Source organism: Hemitrygon akajei, chromosome 11, assembly GCF_048418815.1.
Source record: "Hemitrygon akajei chromosome 11, sHemAka1.3, whole genome shotgun sequence".
Classification (NCBI taxonomy): domain Eukaryota; kingdom Metazoa; phylum Chordata; class Chondrichthyes; order Myliobatiformes; family Dasyatidae; genus Hemitrygon; species Hemitrygon akajei.
Window position 1 is genome coordinate 26,132,180 of NC_133134.1, and position 14,149 is coordinate 26,146,328.

At 44.5% G+C, this 14,149-nt stretch overlaps 1 protein-coding gene across 2 annotated transcripts in view; it reads right to left on the reverse strand.

The window, feature by feature from the left end:
• The window catches only part of snx29 (sorting nexin 29), a 542,857-nt gene that overhangs the window by 60,024 nt on the left and 468,684 nt on the right, over positions 1–14,149 (reverse strand). The window contains exon 20 of one of the 2 annotated variants that reach the window (XM_073060488.1): positions 8,778–8,917. The exons of the other annotated variant lie outside the window; for it this stretch is intronic. Within the exon in view, the coding sequence (XP_072916589.1) occupies positions 8,778–8,917 (140 nt within the window). The remainder of the gene's footprint in view (positions 1–8,777; positions 8,918–14,149) is intronic. 2 annotated transcript variants of the gene reach the window in all.

A 14,149-nucleotide genomic window follows, 5' to 3' on the forward strand; every position in this document is an offset into this window, starting at 1 on the left:
TATTTGTTGTGGGTTTGATACTGTGGGCGGGTGCGAGGCATAAACTCGATTCTCACAGCACCTGCGTGTACGGGAGGCGGGGTTGGTGTGTGGCTGGATCTCCTTTTTCCCTAGACATATACCAGCCTTTTTGGGTAAGTGTTACATTTGTGGGGGCTCGTCCGGGATTGGATTGTCAGGGGGTGTGGAATTGTGCAGGCAGCAGAGCGGAGATGGACAGAGATAAGATTGGTAGCTGGTACGAATTTGAAGGTGTACCAGTACAGTACGCATGCGTAGTGAGCGGAGTGGATTTTCGAGTTTCGGGAGACGCGGTAGTGCGGGGGTTAAGTTTGGTGAACGGTATGGGGCAGGTAGAATTGGTAGCTAGACAATGTGGTAAAGAGATGGAGTCTAGCCGGGTGTTGGTTAGTACGAGTGCTGACGTCAGGACGTTGGAACTGCCGGCGACGGTCAGTGTACCGGGGGAGGAGGGGCTGTGGGGGCTCCACCCCTTCTCCGAGGATGAGGCTGAGGAGACATCGGAGGAGGAGTTAGAGCTAGAGGAAAACCCCAGAGAGGTGGCCGGCACTAGCAAAGGGAGGAGGGAGGAGGGAGTCGTGACTAGGTCCCGCCCCCCCAGGTAGGGGGGAAGCCTTGGAGCTGGCAGCCGCACTTAACTCCCTGGTGGGAGTGGCCGAGAGGCCACGGCTGAAGCTGGGGGTGTTCTCTGGAGCCAAGCCTACTCCGGACGGGGAGGTGGACTATGAGACCTGGATTGAGCATACGCCCTTGATGTTAGAGGAGTGGCCAGGCTCGGAGGAGGAGAAGAGGCAGCGATTGGTGGGAAGTTTGAGGGGTTTAGCAGCCAAAATAGTCCGGGAGTTGAAAGCTGAAAAGCCTGGGGCCTCAGTGGAGGAATGTATAGAAGTTTTGGAGGGAGTGTTTGGGTTGTCAGGGGAACCCTTGCTGCTTTTAGCAGAGTTCCACCGCCTGGAACAATGGAGAGGGGAAAAGCTCTCCGAGTACATATTTAGGATGGAGGGGATGCTCTCGGGGCTGTGGCGCCGAGGGGTAGTGAAGGCGCCTGACGTGGCTAGCGTGAGGATGAGTCAGTTATTCAGTGGCTCTCTGGAGGAGGACAAGGTGGCGTGGACTATCCAGCAGGCTTATAGGAAAGGCCCCCCTCCATCGTTCGGGCAACTGATTAGAGAGGTGCGGGAGGAAGAGAGAGCGTTGGGGCGGAAAAGGGGTGTGGGCCTACAGGAGCGATCCTCAGCTATACAGGAAGTGGTGGCTGGGTGGAGGAATGACAACCCACCGAGGGGTAGAGAACCCCCTCTGGAGGGGACAGGGGAGGTACCCACTCTCAGGGGCGACCAGTACAGTGGGTTGGGAGCGGGAGTCGTCCTGGGAGAGGAGGGGTGGCAGGCAGCGTGTGCTTTAACTGTGGGAAAGAGGGGCATTTCAGGCGGGACTGTGGGCAGCCACGGGTGTGCTATAGCTGTGGAGAGAAGGGACACTTTAGGTGGGATTGTGAGAGACAAGGAGTTCTGCGGAGGACAAGCCCCCCTGCGACTAAGAAGGGGGAGGTGTCGGGAAACTTAGGAGAGGCTTAGTGAGGGAACGGACTGGAGCCTCTGGAGGAACACGTTCCCAGAGATCAGCCAGGGGACCACCGGGTGCCCATGCCTCTATTCCAGATGGGCTGGTAGGACCCCATCCCAGTGTGGGTCTACGGATAGAGGGAGTTTACGCAAAAGCCGTTCTGGATACGGGATCGCAGGTGACCTTATTGTACCGGTCTTTCTACAACCAATATCTAAAGCATTTGCCCGTAACCCCATTTGACGCCCTGCAAATTTGGGGTGTGAGCGAGGGTAACTACCCGTACGATGGGTACCTATCGGTGAGATTGGAGTTCTCGGAGGGCGATGTGGGAGTGTCCAAAGCTATTGAGACGTTGGTGTTGGTGTGTCCTGACCCAGTGAAAACCGGTGGTGCTGCCCTCCTGGTGGGGACTAATTCCCCCGTTGTGCGACGGCTCCTGGGAGCTTGTAAGGAGAAAGCGGGGGAAGACTTTCTGGAGACCCTCTCGGTGCATCCAGTGTTTCGAGCAGTGTTCAAAGAAGGGGTTGCTCCCTAGGACTGGACCCGGAGTGTAAACGAGGGATGGTGTGGTGTACGCAGGCGAGGCCCAAGGTGATCCGACCCGGGGAGGTAGCACTAGTGATGGGGACCCACAGATTCCCTGGAGTGCCAACGGGTGAAGCCCTGTTAGTAGACGCCCTGGACGATCTTGAAGGGGAGACACGATTTCCAGCGGGGGCGCTGGTGAGGCCCGAAGTGCAGAGACCAGGAGTGGTACATGCGAGGCGTATAGCTATAAGTGTCAGGAACACCACGGCAAGAGAAATCACCTTTAAGAGGGGAATGCCGCTGGCACATCTGTTCCCGGTGACGGTAATGTCTAGTGCACCAGTGAGGACCCCTAACGGGGAGGGATCGGAGCATCGAAGGGAGCTGACCGCTGAAGTCTTTAACTTCGGGGATTCCCCTGTGTCGCCGGAGTGGAAACACAGGCTAGTGGAGAAGATGCTGAAGATGGAAGCTGTTTTTTCTCGGGGCGAGTTTGATGTTGGCTGCTCCAAAAGCACTCGCCACACCATCCGGGTGACGGAGGACACCCCATTCCGAGAGAGATACCGGCGGCTGGCTCCGGCAGATGTTGAGGACGTGCGGCAGCACTTGTGCAAGTTGAAGGAGGCCGGAATCATAGTTGAGTCCCGAAGTCCTTATGCGTCCCCAATAGTGGTGGCATGGAAGAAGAATGGGCGAGTGCGCATGTGTGTTGACTACAGGACGTTGAATCGGCGAACTGTCCCTGATCAATATACTGTCCCAAGAGTCGAGGATGCGTTGGCCTGCCTGAGCGGTGTGAAGTGGTTCAGTGTGCTGGATTTAAGAAGTGGGTATTACCAGATCCTGATGAGTGCGGGCGATAAAGAGAAGACCGCTTTTATCTGCCCGCTGGGGTTCTTTCAGTTCAAACGAATGCCCCAAGGCATATCGGGAGCCCCAGCCACCTTCCAGAGGCTCATGGAGAGAACTGAGGGGGATATGAATCTGTTAGAGGTGCTGGTGTACTTGGACGATTTGATAGTGTTTGGATTGACTTTGGAGGAACATGAGGAGAGGCTGTTGAAGGTGTTGGGCTGGCTTAATGAAGAAGGGTTGAAGCTTTCCCTGGACAAATGCCAGTTCTGCAAGTCGTCGGTTAGCTACATTGGCCATATCATTTCGCGAGAGGGAGTGGCTACTGATCCAACCAAGATAGAGGCCGTGACCACCTGGCCGAGACCCCAGAAAGTGGGCGCTCTGCGCTCATTTTTGGGGTTCTGTGGGTATTTCCGGCGATTTGTGAAAGGATACGCCAAAATGTGTCACCCGTTGACTCAGCTGTTGTGTGGCTATCCCTCGGTGGGAAAGAAAAGGACGGGGGACTAGAGGCAGGACGCTGGAGGATACTGGAACCCGGCGGAACCTTTTGGCTCGAGATGGGATGATCAATGTGAAGAGGCATACCGATCTTTGAAAAGGGCACTGACCCAGGCCCCGGTGTTGGCTTTTGCCGATCCCCAGAAGCCATATGTGCTGCACACGGATGCCAGCCAAGAGGGTCTCGGGGCTGTTCAGTACCAGGAGCATGGCAAATCATTGAGGCCGGTACCCTTTGTCAGCCGAAGCTTGTCGCCATCAGAGAGAAACTATCCCACTCACAAGTTGGAGTTCCTGGCGCTGAAGTGGGCGGTGGTGGACAAGCTGGGCGATTACCTGTACGGAGCCAAGTTTGAGGTGAGAACAGATAACAATCCTCTCACTTATATTTTGACTTCGGCGAAGCTGGATGCCACAGGACATCGGTGGCTGGCGGCCTTGTCGGTATATGATTTCAGCCTGAGGTACCGCCCCGGAAGCAAGAATGTCGATGTGTATGCTTTGTCTCGTCGGGAGCCGGGGGAACAGGAGAAGGACGAGGAGTGGGAGAGTGTCCCTGCCCCTGGAGTGAAGGCGATGTGTCAGTTTGCTATCACCGTGAAGGCCGAGGGAAGAGGGAGGCTGGAACGAGCCGTGGACCATTTGGGGGTTTTTGACGACGCCATACCCCTAGCTTACTGTGACCTGACCGCACTGCGGACTAAACAGTTGCCAGAACTGAGTCCGGGGGAAGTGGCAGCTGCTCAACAAAATGACCCGGGCATTGGCACAGTGTGGAGAGCGGTCGAGAGGGGGGATGGGGCATTGGCTGAGAAGGCGAAACACCCATTCGTGCCTCTGTTGTTGAAGGAGTGGTCTCGGTTGAAGTTAAAGAACCCAATCTTGTACCGGGTAACGGCGCCTCCGGACCAACCCCACTGTTGGCAACTGGTCCTGCCGGAAGAGTATCGGCAGGCTGTACTCCAGGCCCTACATGATGATTCTGGACACTTGGGGGTGGAAAAGACCTATGGATTACTCAAAGACCGGTTCTACTGGCCCCAGATGAGGGGGGAAGTCGAAGAATACTGTAGGGGCTGCAGTCGTTGCATCCGGAGGAAGACCCTGCCCGCGTTGGCAGCTCCACTGTCGCACATGCAGAGTGCGGGACCTCTGGACCTGGTATGTATGGATTTTCTGTCGACTGAGCCTGACACCAGCAACACCGCAAATGTCTTAGTCATCACCGATCATTACACTTGCTATGCTCAGGCATTTCCTACTAAGGATCAGAAGGCGACGACAGTGGCGAAGGTGTTATGGGAGAAATATTTTGTTCATTACGGCCTTCCCAGGTGAATCCATAGCGATCAGGGGCGGGACTTTGAGAGCCGCCTTATCCATGAATTACTGACTATGCTTGGGGTTGAGAAATCCAGGACTACCCCTTATCACCCACAAGGAGATCTGCAGTCAGAGAGGTTCAACAGGACCCTGTTGGATATGCTCGGGACGCTGGAGATTGGGCAGAAAAGCAGGTGGAGTCGTCATATTGGACAATTGGTTCACTGTTACAATTGTACTCGCAATGATGCTACAGGATATTCGCCCTATTATCTGATGTTCGGGCGGGAAGCGAGGTTGCCCATTGACTTGTGTTTTGGGGTTGAAGTGGGTGAATTACCCAGGAAGTCCCATCTAAAGTATGGGTCCGACATGAAGAGGGAGTTACAGCGGGCGTACGAATTAGCCGAGGCGGCAGCTACCGAACAAAATCAGAGGAATAAGATGCGGTATGATCGAAAGGTGAAGTTTGTTTAATTATTGTCGGGCGACCGGGTCCTTTTACGGAATTTGGGACTCCCTGGTAAGCACAAGTTGGCAGATCAATGGGCGGCCAGCCCCTATGTAATAGAGAGCCAGATGCCGAACCTGCCAGTTTACCGGGTGAAACCTGAGGATGGGAAAGGGCCTATCAAGGTACTCCATCGGAATCACCTGCTGCCGCTGGGTCAAGTGGTGCAGGTGGATAAGGAGCCAGAGTGGGAGGTTACGCCTAGTACAAGGACTCTGCGAGGGCACGGAGAAAGGGAAGAGCCCGCTGCTGAAGAGCGGGGACGGGTCCCTCGCCCGGAAATGGCTACCGATTCAGAAGAGGACGACTCAGATGAGTGGCCCCTGTTCCCATTCGCTGGTGCTCCAGTACCAGGAGAGGAGGCTCCTGGCCCTTCCCATACTGAATTGGGTGAGAGGAGGGAAGGTCTTGAGGGTCAGATGGAGAGGCAGCCAACATTGGTGGGAGAGAGGGTGGAGCCCGAGCATGAGCCGGAGAGATCTCAGGTGAGGGAGGAACCCCGTGAGGAAGGGGGTGAGGGTCTGTCAGGTAGACCTGGGGTGTCCGAGACCGTGGGTTCGCAGGTGAAGAGGGAGCCCAGTGGGGCAGAAGGGGTATGGAGATCTCAGAGGATTAGGCGCCCCCCGGAGCGGTTGACATATGTGGTACCAGGTGAACAGAGTGTGATTTCTACTGCTCTGGGTAGTTATGTCACTGCTTTCTGCACCTGGGTTGGGTTTTGTGTGTTGCAAGAAGCTTTGGGGAACTCTAGTAATGCCATGAGGGGATGACATTTGCTGGTGGGGAGAGAATGTACAATGTCCTGTGTACGTTACTCAAAATGGCTTCTTTGGTTTGTTACGAGTAGGAATGCTTCTTGGTCTGATAAATGTTTCTCTCACCGTTGTTTCACTTTAGAATGGCTAATATGGTAATTGTATTCATTTGTTAATCAATGGGGAATGTTATTGTGTTTTGTGAGGCTGGGAACTTGGGGGAGGGGTTGCGCGGGCTTGGAGTGTGAAGAGAGTCGGGAGGGAGACGCCGAGGAAGGTGGACGTGCGCTCAGAAGACCACCGGGGAGTCCGAGGTGGAAGACGTTGAAGTCGGAAGCAAGCGACGAGGGGTCGAATCGTTCGATGGTTGAGCTCCAACGAGTGCACTACCCTGACTGAACTTTGCTATGTTGGAGCCTTTTGCTTTTTTCCTTGTATATATATATATATATATATATATATATATAGTATTGCCTAATACTCTTTTAATTTTAGTAAACTCTTTAAAGTGTATTTCATAACGGTATTTGTTGTGGGTTTGATACTGTGGGCGGGTGTGAGGCATAAACTCGATTCTCACAGCACCTGCGTGTACGGGAGGCGGGATTGGTGTGTGGCTGGATCTCCTTTTCCCCTAGACATATACCAGCCTTTTTGGGTAAGTGTTACATCTATATTCTGTCCAATATTTATCCTGAAACAAACTCCATAAAACTCAATCCCCAGTCCTGAGTTATGTAGCACTTACATCGACAGTGATGAGGTGCCTTGAGCGGTTGGTCATGAAGCGTATCAACTCCTGCCTGAGAAGCAAACTGGATCTTCTCCAACTTGGCAAGCCCAGCAGCATTTACGGTGGTGAATAAACAGCTGATGTTTTGGGTTGTGTCCTTTGCTGTTATAATCACATTTCTCAAGAAAACAACTAACAATTGCACTGTAAGTTAAGTGCAGCATTGCTGGGATATCCCGAAGTTGTAAAGGTGTCTGTATAAATACCAATGTTGCAAGCACATTTCAGAACAGTACGGCAACCAATTATACTGTAATAAAAAGTATAACTTTGTTGGGACATCCTTAAGTTGTAAAAGCATCTATATGGAACACCAATGCACTTGAATGGAAAAAAACTGGAAAAAGTAATGAATACTGCCCAGTCCATCATGGGTAAAGCTCTCACTACCACTGAGCACATTTAGAAGGAGTGCTGTTGCAGGAAAGCAGTATCTATCATTAAGGACCCCCACAACAATGATGCTGCCTTCCTGTATGCTACAGAAATGTGGGCTCTCAACAGCAGGCACTTCAAAACACCTCACAGTTACTGATAACACCACCTCTGTAAAATTCTTCAAATCCAGTGGCAGGTTAAAATCAACCAACATCAGTGTGGTCTAGCAGGTCAACATGGGCCAACTGCACTGTCAGCATACTTGAAATATGCTCTGTTACATAAAGAGATTTTGTGGAAAGCCTCATTGACTCATGAAAATCCATATATGTACTTTGATAATAAATTTATTTTGAACTTTGAACACTAAATTGTCTCAGCATTACTATTTTGCATAAAAAAAGATGTTTTGAAGGAACCGAATTTAAAGAATTCCTTTACAAATGTTTGATAAATATTGTTACGGTGTTTGACCAGAAAATAATAGGAGTATGATTAATTATTTATTTACTTTAGAAATTAGTTTTTAAATTAATTTATATTGTAAAAACAGAGCATCAAGCAAGCCTTCATGAAATGTATAAGCTGTATTGCCACTGGCTTATCAGTGTAAAATTTAAATGTTTACAATGGCGCAACAAACATATTGGATTTTATGGCAGAAATAAAACTTGGAAGCACAACAAAAAAGCAAAGCACATAACTTGTCAGAATGAGCCAATGGGCAGTACTTAAATGGTAAATGCCATATTCTCCAAAGATCATTATGTACTAAAAATGATGATGAATTTTTCAGAATACAGTTCTCTGCCTCATGCTTTAATCAGCATTCAGTTTTTTAATATCACAATAAATGCCATTTGTCATACATTATTAATACTGATTTAAGACATATGAGTTCAAGTTGCCAGCTATCCAAATGACTATTATTACTTCAGAATAAAATCGCACAATATATCCTGTAAAGTGGAACCACAGAAGGAGTAGACACTAATGGTAAAAACTTTAAATGAATTGTGGGTAATAAAATATAATAAATCAGAGGATGTCATGACCTACTGCAGGCGAGAATTACAGGAAAAATCAGCTATTTCGAAGTTGAAAATTCAGTTATGTATACATTATACAACCTTGAGGGTTGTCTCTTTATAGGCAGCCACAACAGAACACAAAGAAACCTCAAAAGGACCCATTAAAAAATAGACTGTCAAGCATGCAATGTACAGGGAGAGAGAAAAAATTGTGCAAATCAAAAAAGTAATTGCATTCAGAACTGAAGTTTTATGATGAATCAGACTAGAATTATGTGTAGTACTCTTCAAAAAGCTCTCTGAAACAGGCACTGAGGTAGGCTGTGGGAATAATTCTCAAATGCAATAACAGGATATTACTTTCTATGAATGAAAGATGTGAATTATTTGAAACAAAGCAGAACAATTGAAAATAAGCCTACATACAGTATGTATTCAAAATACCCCAAAAATGTACTCTGTGTAAAAGACATAAATGTATTCTCTTAAAAAAGCAGCTCAATACTTACACACAAAATGGAAGTAGACTTATAAGGGTATCCTTCTTAGGACTGGCTGTAAACTCTGGGAGTGTCTGTATAATTTTGTTCATTATGTTTCTCAGATACTCCTGGAGTTGTTTACGGCGTTCCTCGACAAACTTTGCATCCTTAGAAGAACATGAAAATGGAAATGCTGTAATTACAATGCCATCCTTTTCTCAACAAGGTATTCTACAAGGCCAGTATTAAACTTGTGCAGCCAATGATATCTGTTGTTTGTACACCTCTACAGCACAGACCAATAGCCATGATAAGTACTTTTGTTTTTTCCACAATAATAGTTGCCACAGTCCATGATATTTTTTACCGTGTTAACTGGAAAGTAAACAAGCATTTGCAAAATTATACAAGTCCTAGATTAACAGCAAGGGAGTCCACTCAGAAAGAGCTGAATGCATATGGGTTAACTGTTGAAATAGTGAAATGTGTGAATAAAGAAAGGTCCTGCTTTCTAAAACAAAGAATATTATGGATTCATGGCTCAAAATGCTAAAAATATCTAAGCTCCACTTAAGAAATGATACAGATGGAGCTCCAAGATGATCATTTATAGATGAAAAATAAGTGAATGTTAATGGCCGATGAACAATTTTTCTGCATTAAATAACATTTTAAAAACAATCTTATCCAATTGTACATTTTTTGTTTTAACACGATCAATGTTTCTAGAATAAAATACTATTATTCAAAAATTTATAATTTGAACAGAGAGATGCCATATCACGTTTACATTTTCCACAATTTAGAATGGACTTTTTACGTGTGTGCATGCAGAGCTAATGATACAGGATCACATCCAGTCAACAGAGGAAGTACCATAATTAGATTATTGTTCCCAATTCTGATCATCATAACTTAAGAGCGAGGATAAGTGATGTACAAGAATGGTTCCAAGGTTGAGAGATTTCAGCTTTCAAGTTTAGTTTGGAGTATCTGAGAATAATGGGGACTCATGCAAAAAACTTTTTAAAGAAATGGTGCCAGTCAGCAGGAAGGGTGGTAGAGGTAGAGCCATACATTAATTTGAAAGGAACTTCGATTAACTAAGGGAAACTTTTCACCCTGAGAATGCTGAGCACTTGGAACACACTGCCAAAGAGAAAGTAAAGTTGCTGCCAGCATTTAAGAAATGTCTAGACAAGCATTTATATGACCTAGGCACTACAGACTAGGGGCAAAGTACTGCAAGATGGGGCAAAACAGACATGGTGGGCTAATTGATCTGTCCCATACTATCTGGCTCTATGATTCAATTGGTTTCAAAATCTGTGGGAATAGTGTGAGGATAGGACCCATTGGATGCCTCTACAGGATTGCCACAGATTTACTAAGACAAATTACCTTCAGCTGTGTCGAAAGAGCTCTGTGATTCTTAAAAGCACTTTAAAAGCCCGGTTGGAAGATTAGCATTTTAGTTCCCTTGTCATTTCTGCCGACAGTTAAACCTCAGCTAACAAACCAAAATAGGTTAAATTGCTATCTTTCTGACTGCTCCTGCCTAAGGACTGTAAAATCACCATGTCAAATTTTAGCAACCAATTGGAGACATTACAAAGATACTAGTATCCCTGTGCCAACTTGGAGACGTGTTTGTTTTTATACAGGTAAACAGTAAACTCAAATGGATTGTGTAACTAAATCAATGTGTGCTAATCCTACTTTAAATAAGATGCAGAATTTAGTGTGGTTTTAGATACTACTGTGATGGGCAGCCTTGTTTATTCTTTAAAGCTAGATTTTCTGTGTTGTTAGTTGGGCCTCAAAAGGCGTGAGTTTAAATCTCACAGGACGCAGCCAGCTGATCACATTTCTACTTAAGCAATTAAGAAGTCAGCTGTAAATTGAGGAATCTGACAAAATGGCACTTAAAATTCTTGTAGAAAATAATGTCACTGGTCCAGCTTTATGATGATTTTTAATACTTGTTATTTGTATACATATTATTGTATATATACAAGAAAGCATGTTGCTGTCAACAGCATACTTAGCTATGCTAGACCTTATTTTAGAATTACATAAGTGTATGGCACATAAAGAAGGCATTTGAATCAGCACATCCACAACAGATCTTCAAGCAGGCTTTGCCTGTGGCTATGTATCAATGTCTGCTTCTAATATTTATCTTCTTCTCCATTAAAAAGGTGAAATAATCTCACAGTCTTAATTGCTTCCTATGGGCATGCTTTCCATTTTAAACAACACACTGTATAAAGAATTTCAAGCCTTCTTTATAAGGACAAAATTAAACTGTTGGTCCTTTGCCACTCACTTTCCAATCAATGGAAATTATCTTTTCCTATTCAACCCAACATAACACAAAATTTGAAATAATTCAGTCTCTAAGCATACTCTGTGCCAATGGAAGTAGTTTCAGTACATAAAGTCTCTTTTTATAATGATAATCTTTCAAATCTTGTTATCACTTTCTTGTATATGCTGTTTGGCTTTTTATCTAAAACTGCTCATGCTATTTCAACTGCAAGCTAACAATTGCCTTCTAAAGATTTAACAATACTATTTGCTCACTCATTATGCCCCTAGTTATAAATCCTAAAATAAAATTGAACTTTTAAAGTCTTTATGTTCAAGTTCCTTCAATTGAATTTGTACATCTATTTTCCTCAGAAGAACAATCCTTGCACAGAGGGATCCTAATCTCTGAATTCCTTTGCCTAAATTTATGCTTTGAAGCACATGAAAGAACATTTGCACTCGGAATATGGTGAGCAGAGTTGGGCCACTTATCTAAGGAAGAACGTGCTAACATGGGAAACGGTCCAGAAGAGGTTCACAAGAATGATCTTAGGAACGAAAGGGTTAACATATGAGGAGCATTTGATTCTCTGGGATTGTACCAGTGGAGTTTAGAAGTATGGGGGGATCTCACTGAAACCTATCATATATTGAAAGGCCTAGCTATTTTGATGTGCAGAGGATGTTTCCTATTGTTGGAGGAGTCTAGAACCAGAATACAAGGGTATCCCTTTAGAAAAGAGATGTGGTGGAATTTCCTTAGCAAGGATCTGAAGAATTCATTGTCAAGATGGCTGTGGAGGCCAAGTCATTGGGTATATTTAAAGTGGCGTTGATAGGTTCTATATTAGAAAGGGTGTCAAAGAATCAGGGAAAAGGCAGGTATATGGGGTTGAGAAGGACAATAAATCAGCCATGATGGACTTAATGGCCTAATTCTGCTCCTATGGTTCCTGTGCTGTGCTGTTCTCTGTTCTAGATTGCTTCATTTTAATGGATCTGCTTCCTATCTACCAGGTACTAATATGGGGCAGCAATCTGCTAGTTGCGGCCAAAGCCGTTCCTAGAAAAAGTGTATTACATAAATCTGATGATTACATGGGTTTCTACCATGAGCAGCAAACAGATGCTAACAATCAGAGATTCAGAAGAGCTCTCTGCATGCTGTCTAACCAGAACATCAGCTAATGAAATTACAGAGAGCTTCTCAAGGGCATCTTATGTTTGTGGCATATCTTTGATGATCAGTGTGAGGAAAAGAGAAGAAGCCAAGATCTTGGTATATCATCATCAGAATGTAGGGTTAAGCACTCTCAAATCTTTACCAACATCATGTCTTAAACTAGACATCACTAGTGCAACTGAACCAGTGTGAATTGCTTCATTTTCACTGATAAATACAAGAATAGTCCAATGGTGTTATTCTGAAATGAATTTCAATCCACAATGTCAGTGTCCCCTGGCTTGTGTGTATTTATTTAATATTTGCGTTACTCAAAACATTTAACAGTTTATGCATCAGCTATTGCTAAAAGAATGTAATTTCAATAAGAATTCTAGTAATTGATGTTTTTAGTAAAAAAAATTGATTATATTAGGTAGAAATAACCAACGTTTCTAGAATAAATTGCAAATGTCAGATAGACATAATTTCAACGTGAATGACTGCATACACAGCAGGCTCCTATCACATTTTAAGTTTAAGTGAAGTATAAATCCACAAATGTGAAAAGACACAAAATTCATAATTAGCATTTTGAAAAGCTCAGAGAATAATTTATATGCACTGCACTTCACTATATTTCAGATGCTCAAATTCTATTTTAATTGCAATATATAAAAGTTAACGCTTGATTGGATTGTGTTCTAAGCTCTGGATGAAACCTATTACCTTACAAATAGAAGACTGCAATTTAAATGTGGAAATGGTTCAGAGGTGACATATGTTAATTATCACACCAATGCCAGAATCCCTCAAGAAATTGCATATCACTGAGATATTATTGTAAAATTCTGAACTTTCCATTTAAGAGCATTAATTAAGCAAACAAATGAACTAAAACAAATTAAAACTGCAGAATTCTTTTTCATTCCAAGGAATAGAAATGTGATCTAAAACACAATGCAAGATTTTAGGTAAGTGGGAATACAGTTTTTAATTAGGGACCATTTTGCCTCTCTAGGAACTTTCTGAAACTTTTTTGAAAATTATTTTATTTAAACAAAAATGCATTAGATAGATAGATAGATAGATAGATAGATACTTTATTCATCCCCATGGGGAAATTCAACTTTTTTCCAATGTCCCATACATTTGTTGTAGCAAAACTAATTACATACAATACTTAACTCAGTAAAAAAAATATGATATGCATCTAAATCACCATCTTTACTTACCAATAACTAAAATAATTAGACTGAACAAAATAATTAAAATCCTACTTAATGCTTTGCCATTTAGTCTACGTACCTATAATTCCCATTAAAATTGAAGAATTCCCAGTATAGTATTAGATCCTGATCCAGGTCTGACCAGGGAAAGCATCTTAGTTCCAAATCCCTAGCATAATGTTTGGAACATGTGGCAAGATATTGCCCCACTGTTGGATTTCATGGGGTATCCAGGAATGGGGCTCAAAGATGAATTCCAATCTGGCAGGATGTCCCAAGCTCTTGGACGTGTAAGTGTTTGCTTTCTGTAAGAATGGCTGAATATCAGTGGTTTTGTTTGAAACTACCACCACAATCATCACAATCTGACTTATATGGTGCTGGAGGAAGGCTGCAGCACCTGCAGCTTTGTTGGAATTGCCACATGTTTGTTATTTTCTTTATCTTTAACTTGGAAGAAAAGGAACCCTGTCCACTCTTATATGCTGGTCAGCAGATGTTCTCTTAGTCAGACGCAGCTTAAAAAAAGTAACAAGTAAGCAATGCATCTTTACGATAAATTAACATACTTAAATTAATTTATAATATAAAATTAGACCACAAGACCATAACACATAGAAGCAGAATTAGGCCATTCAGCCCATCAAGACTGCTCTGCCATTCCATTAATGCCGATTTATTATTCGTCTCAACCT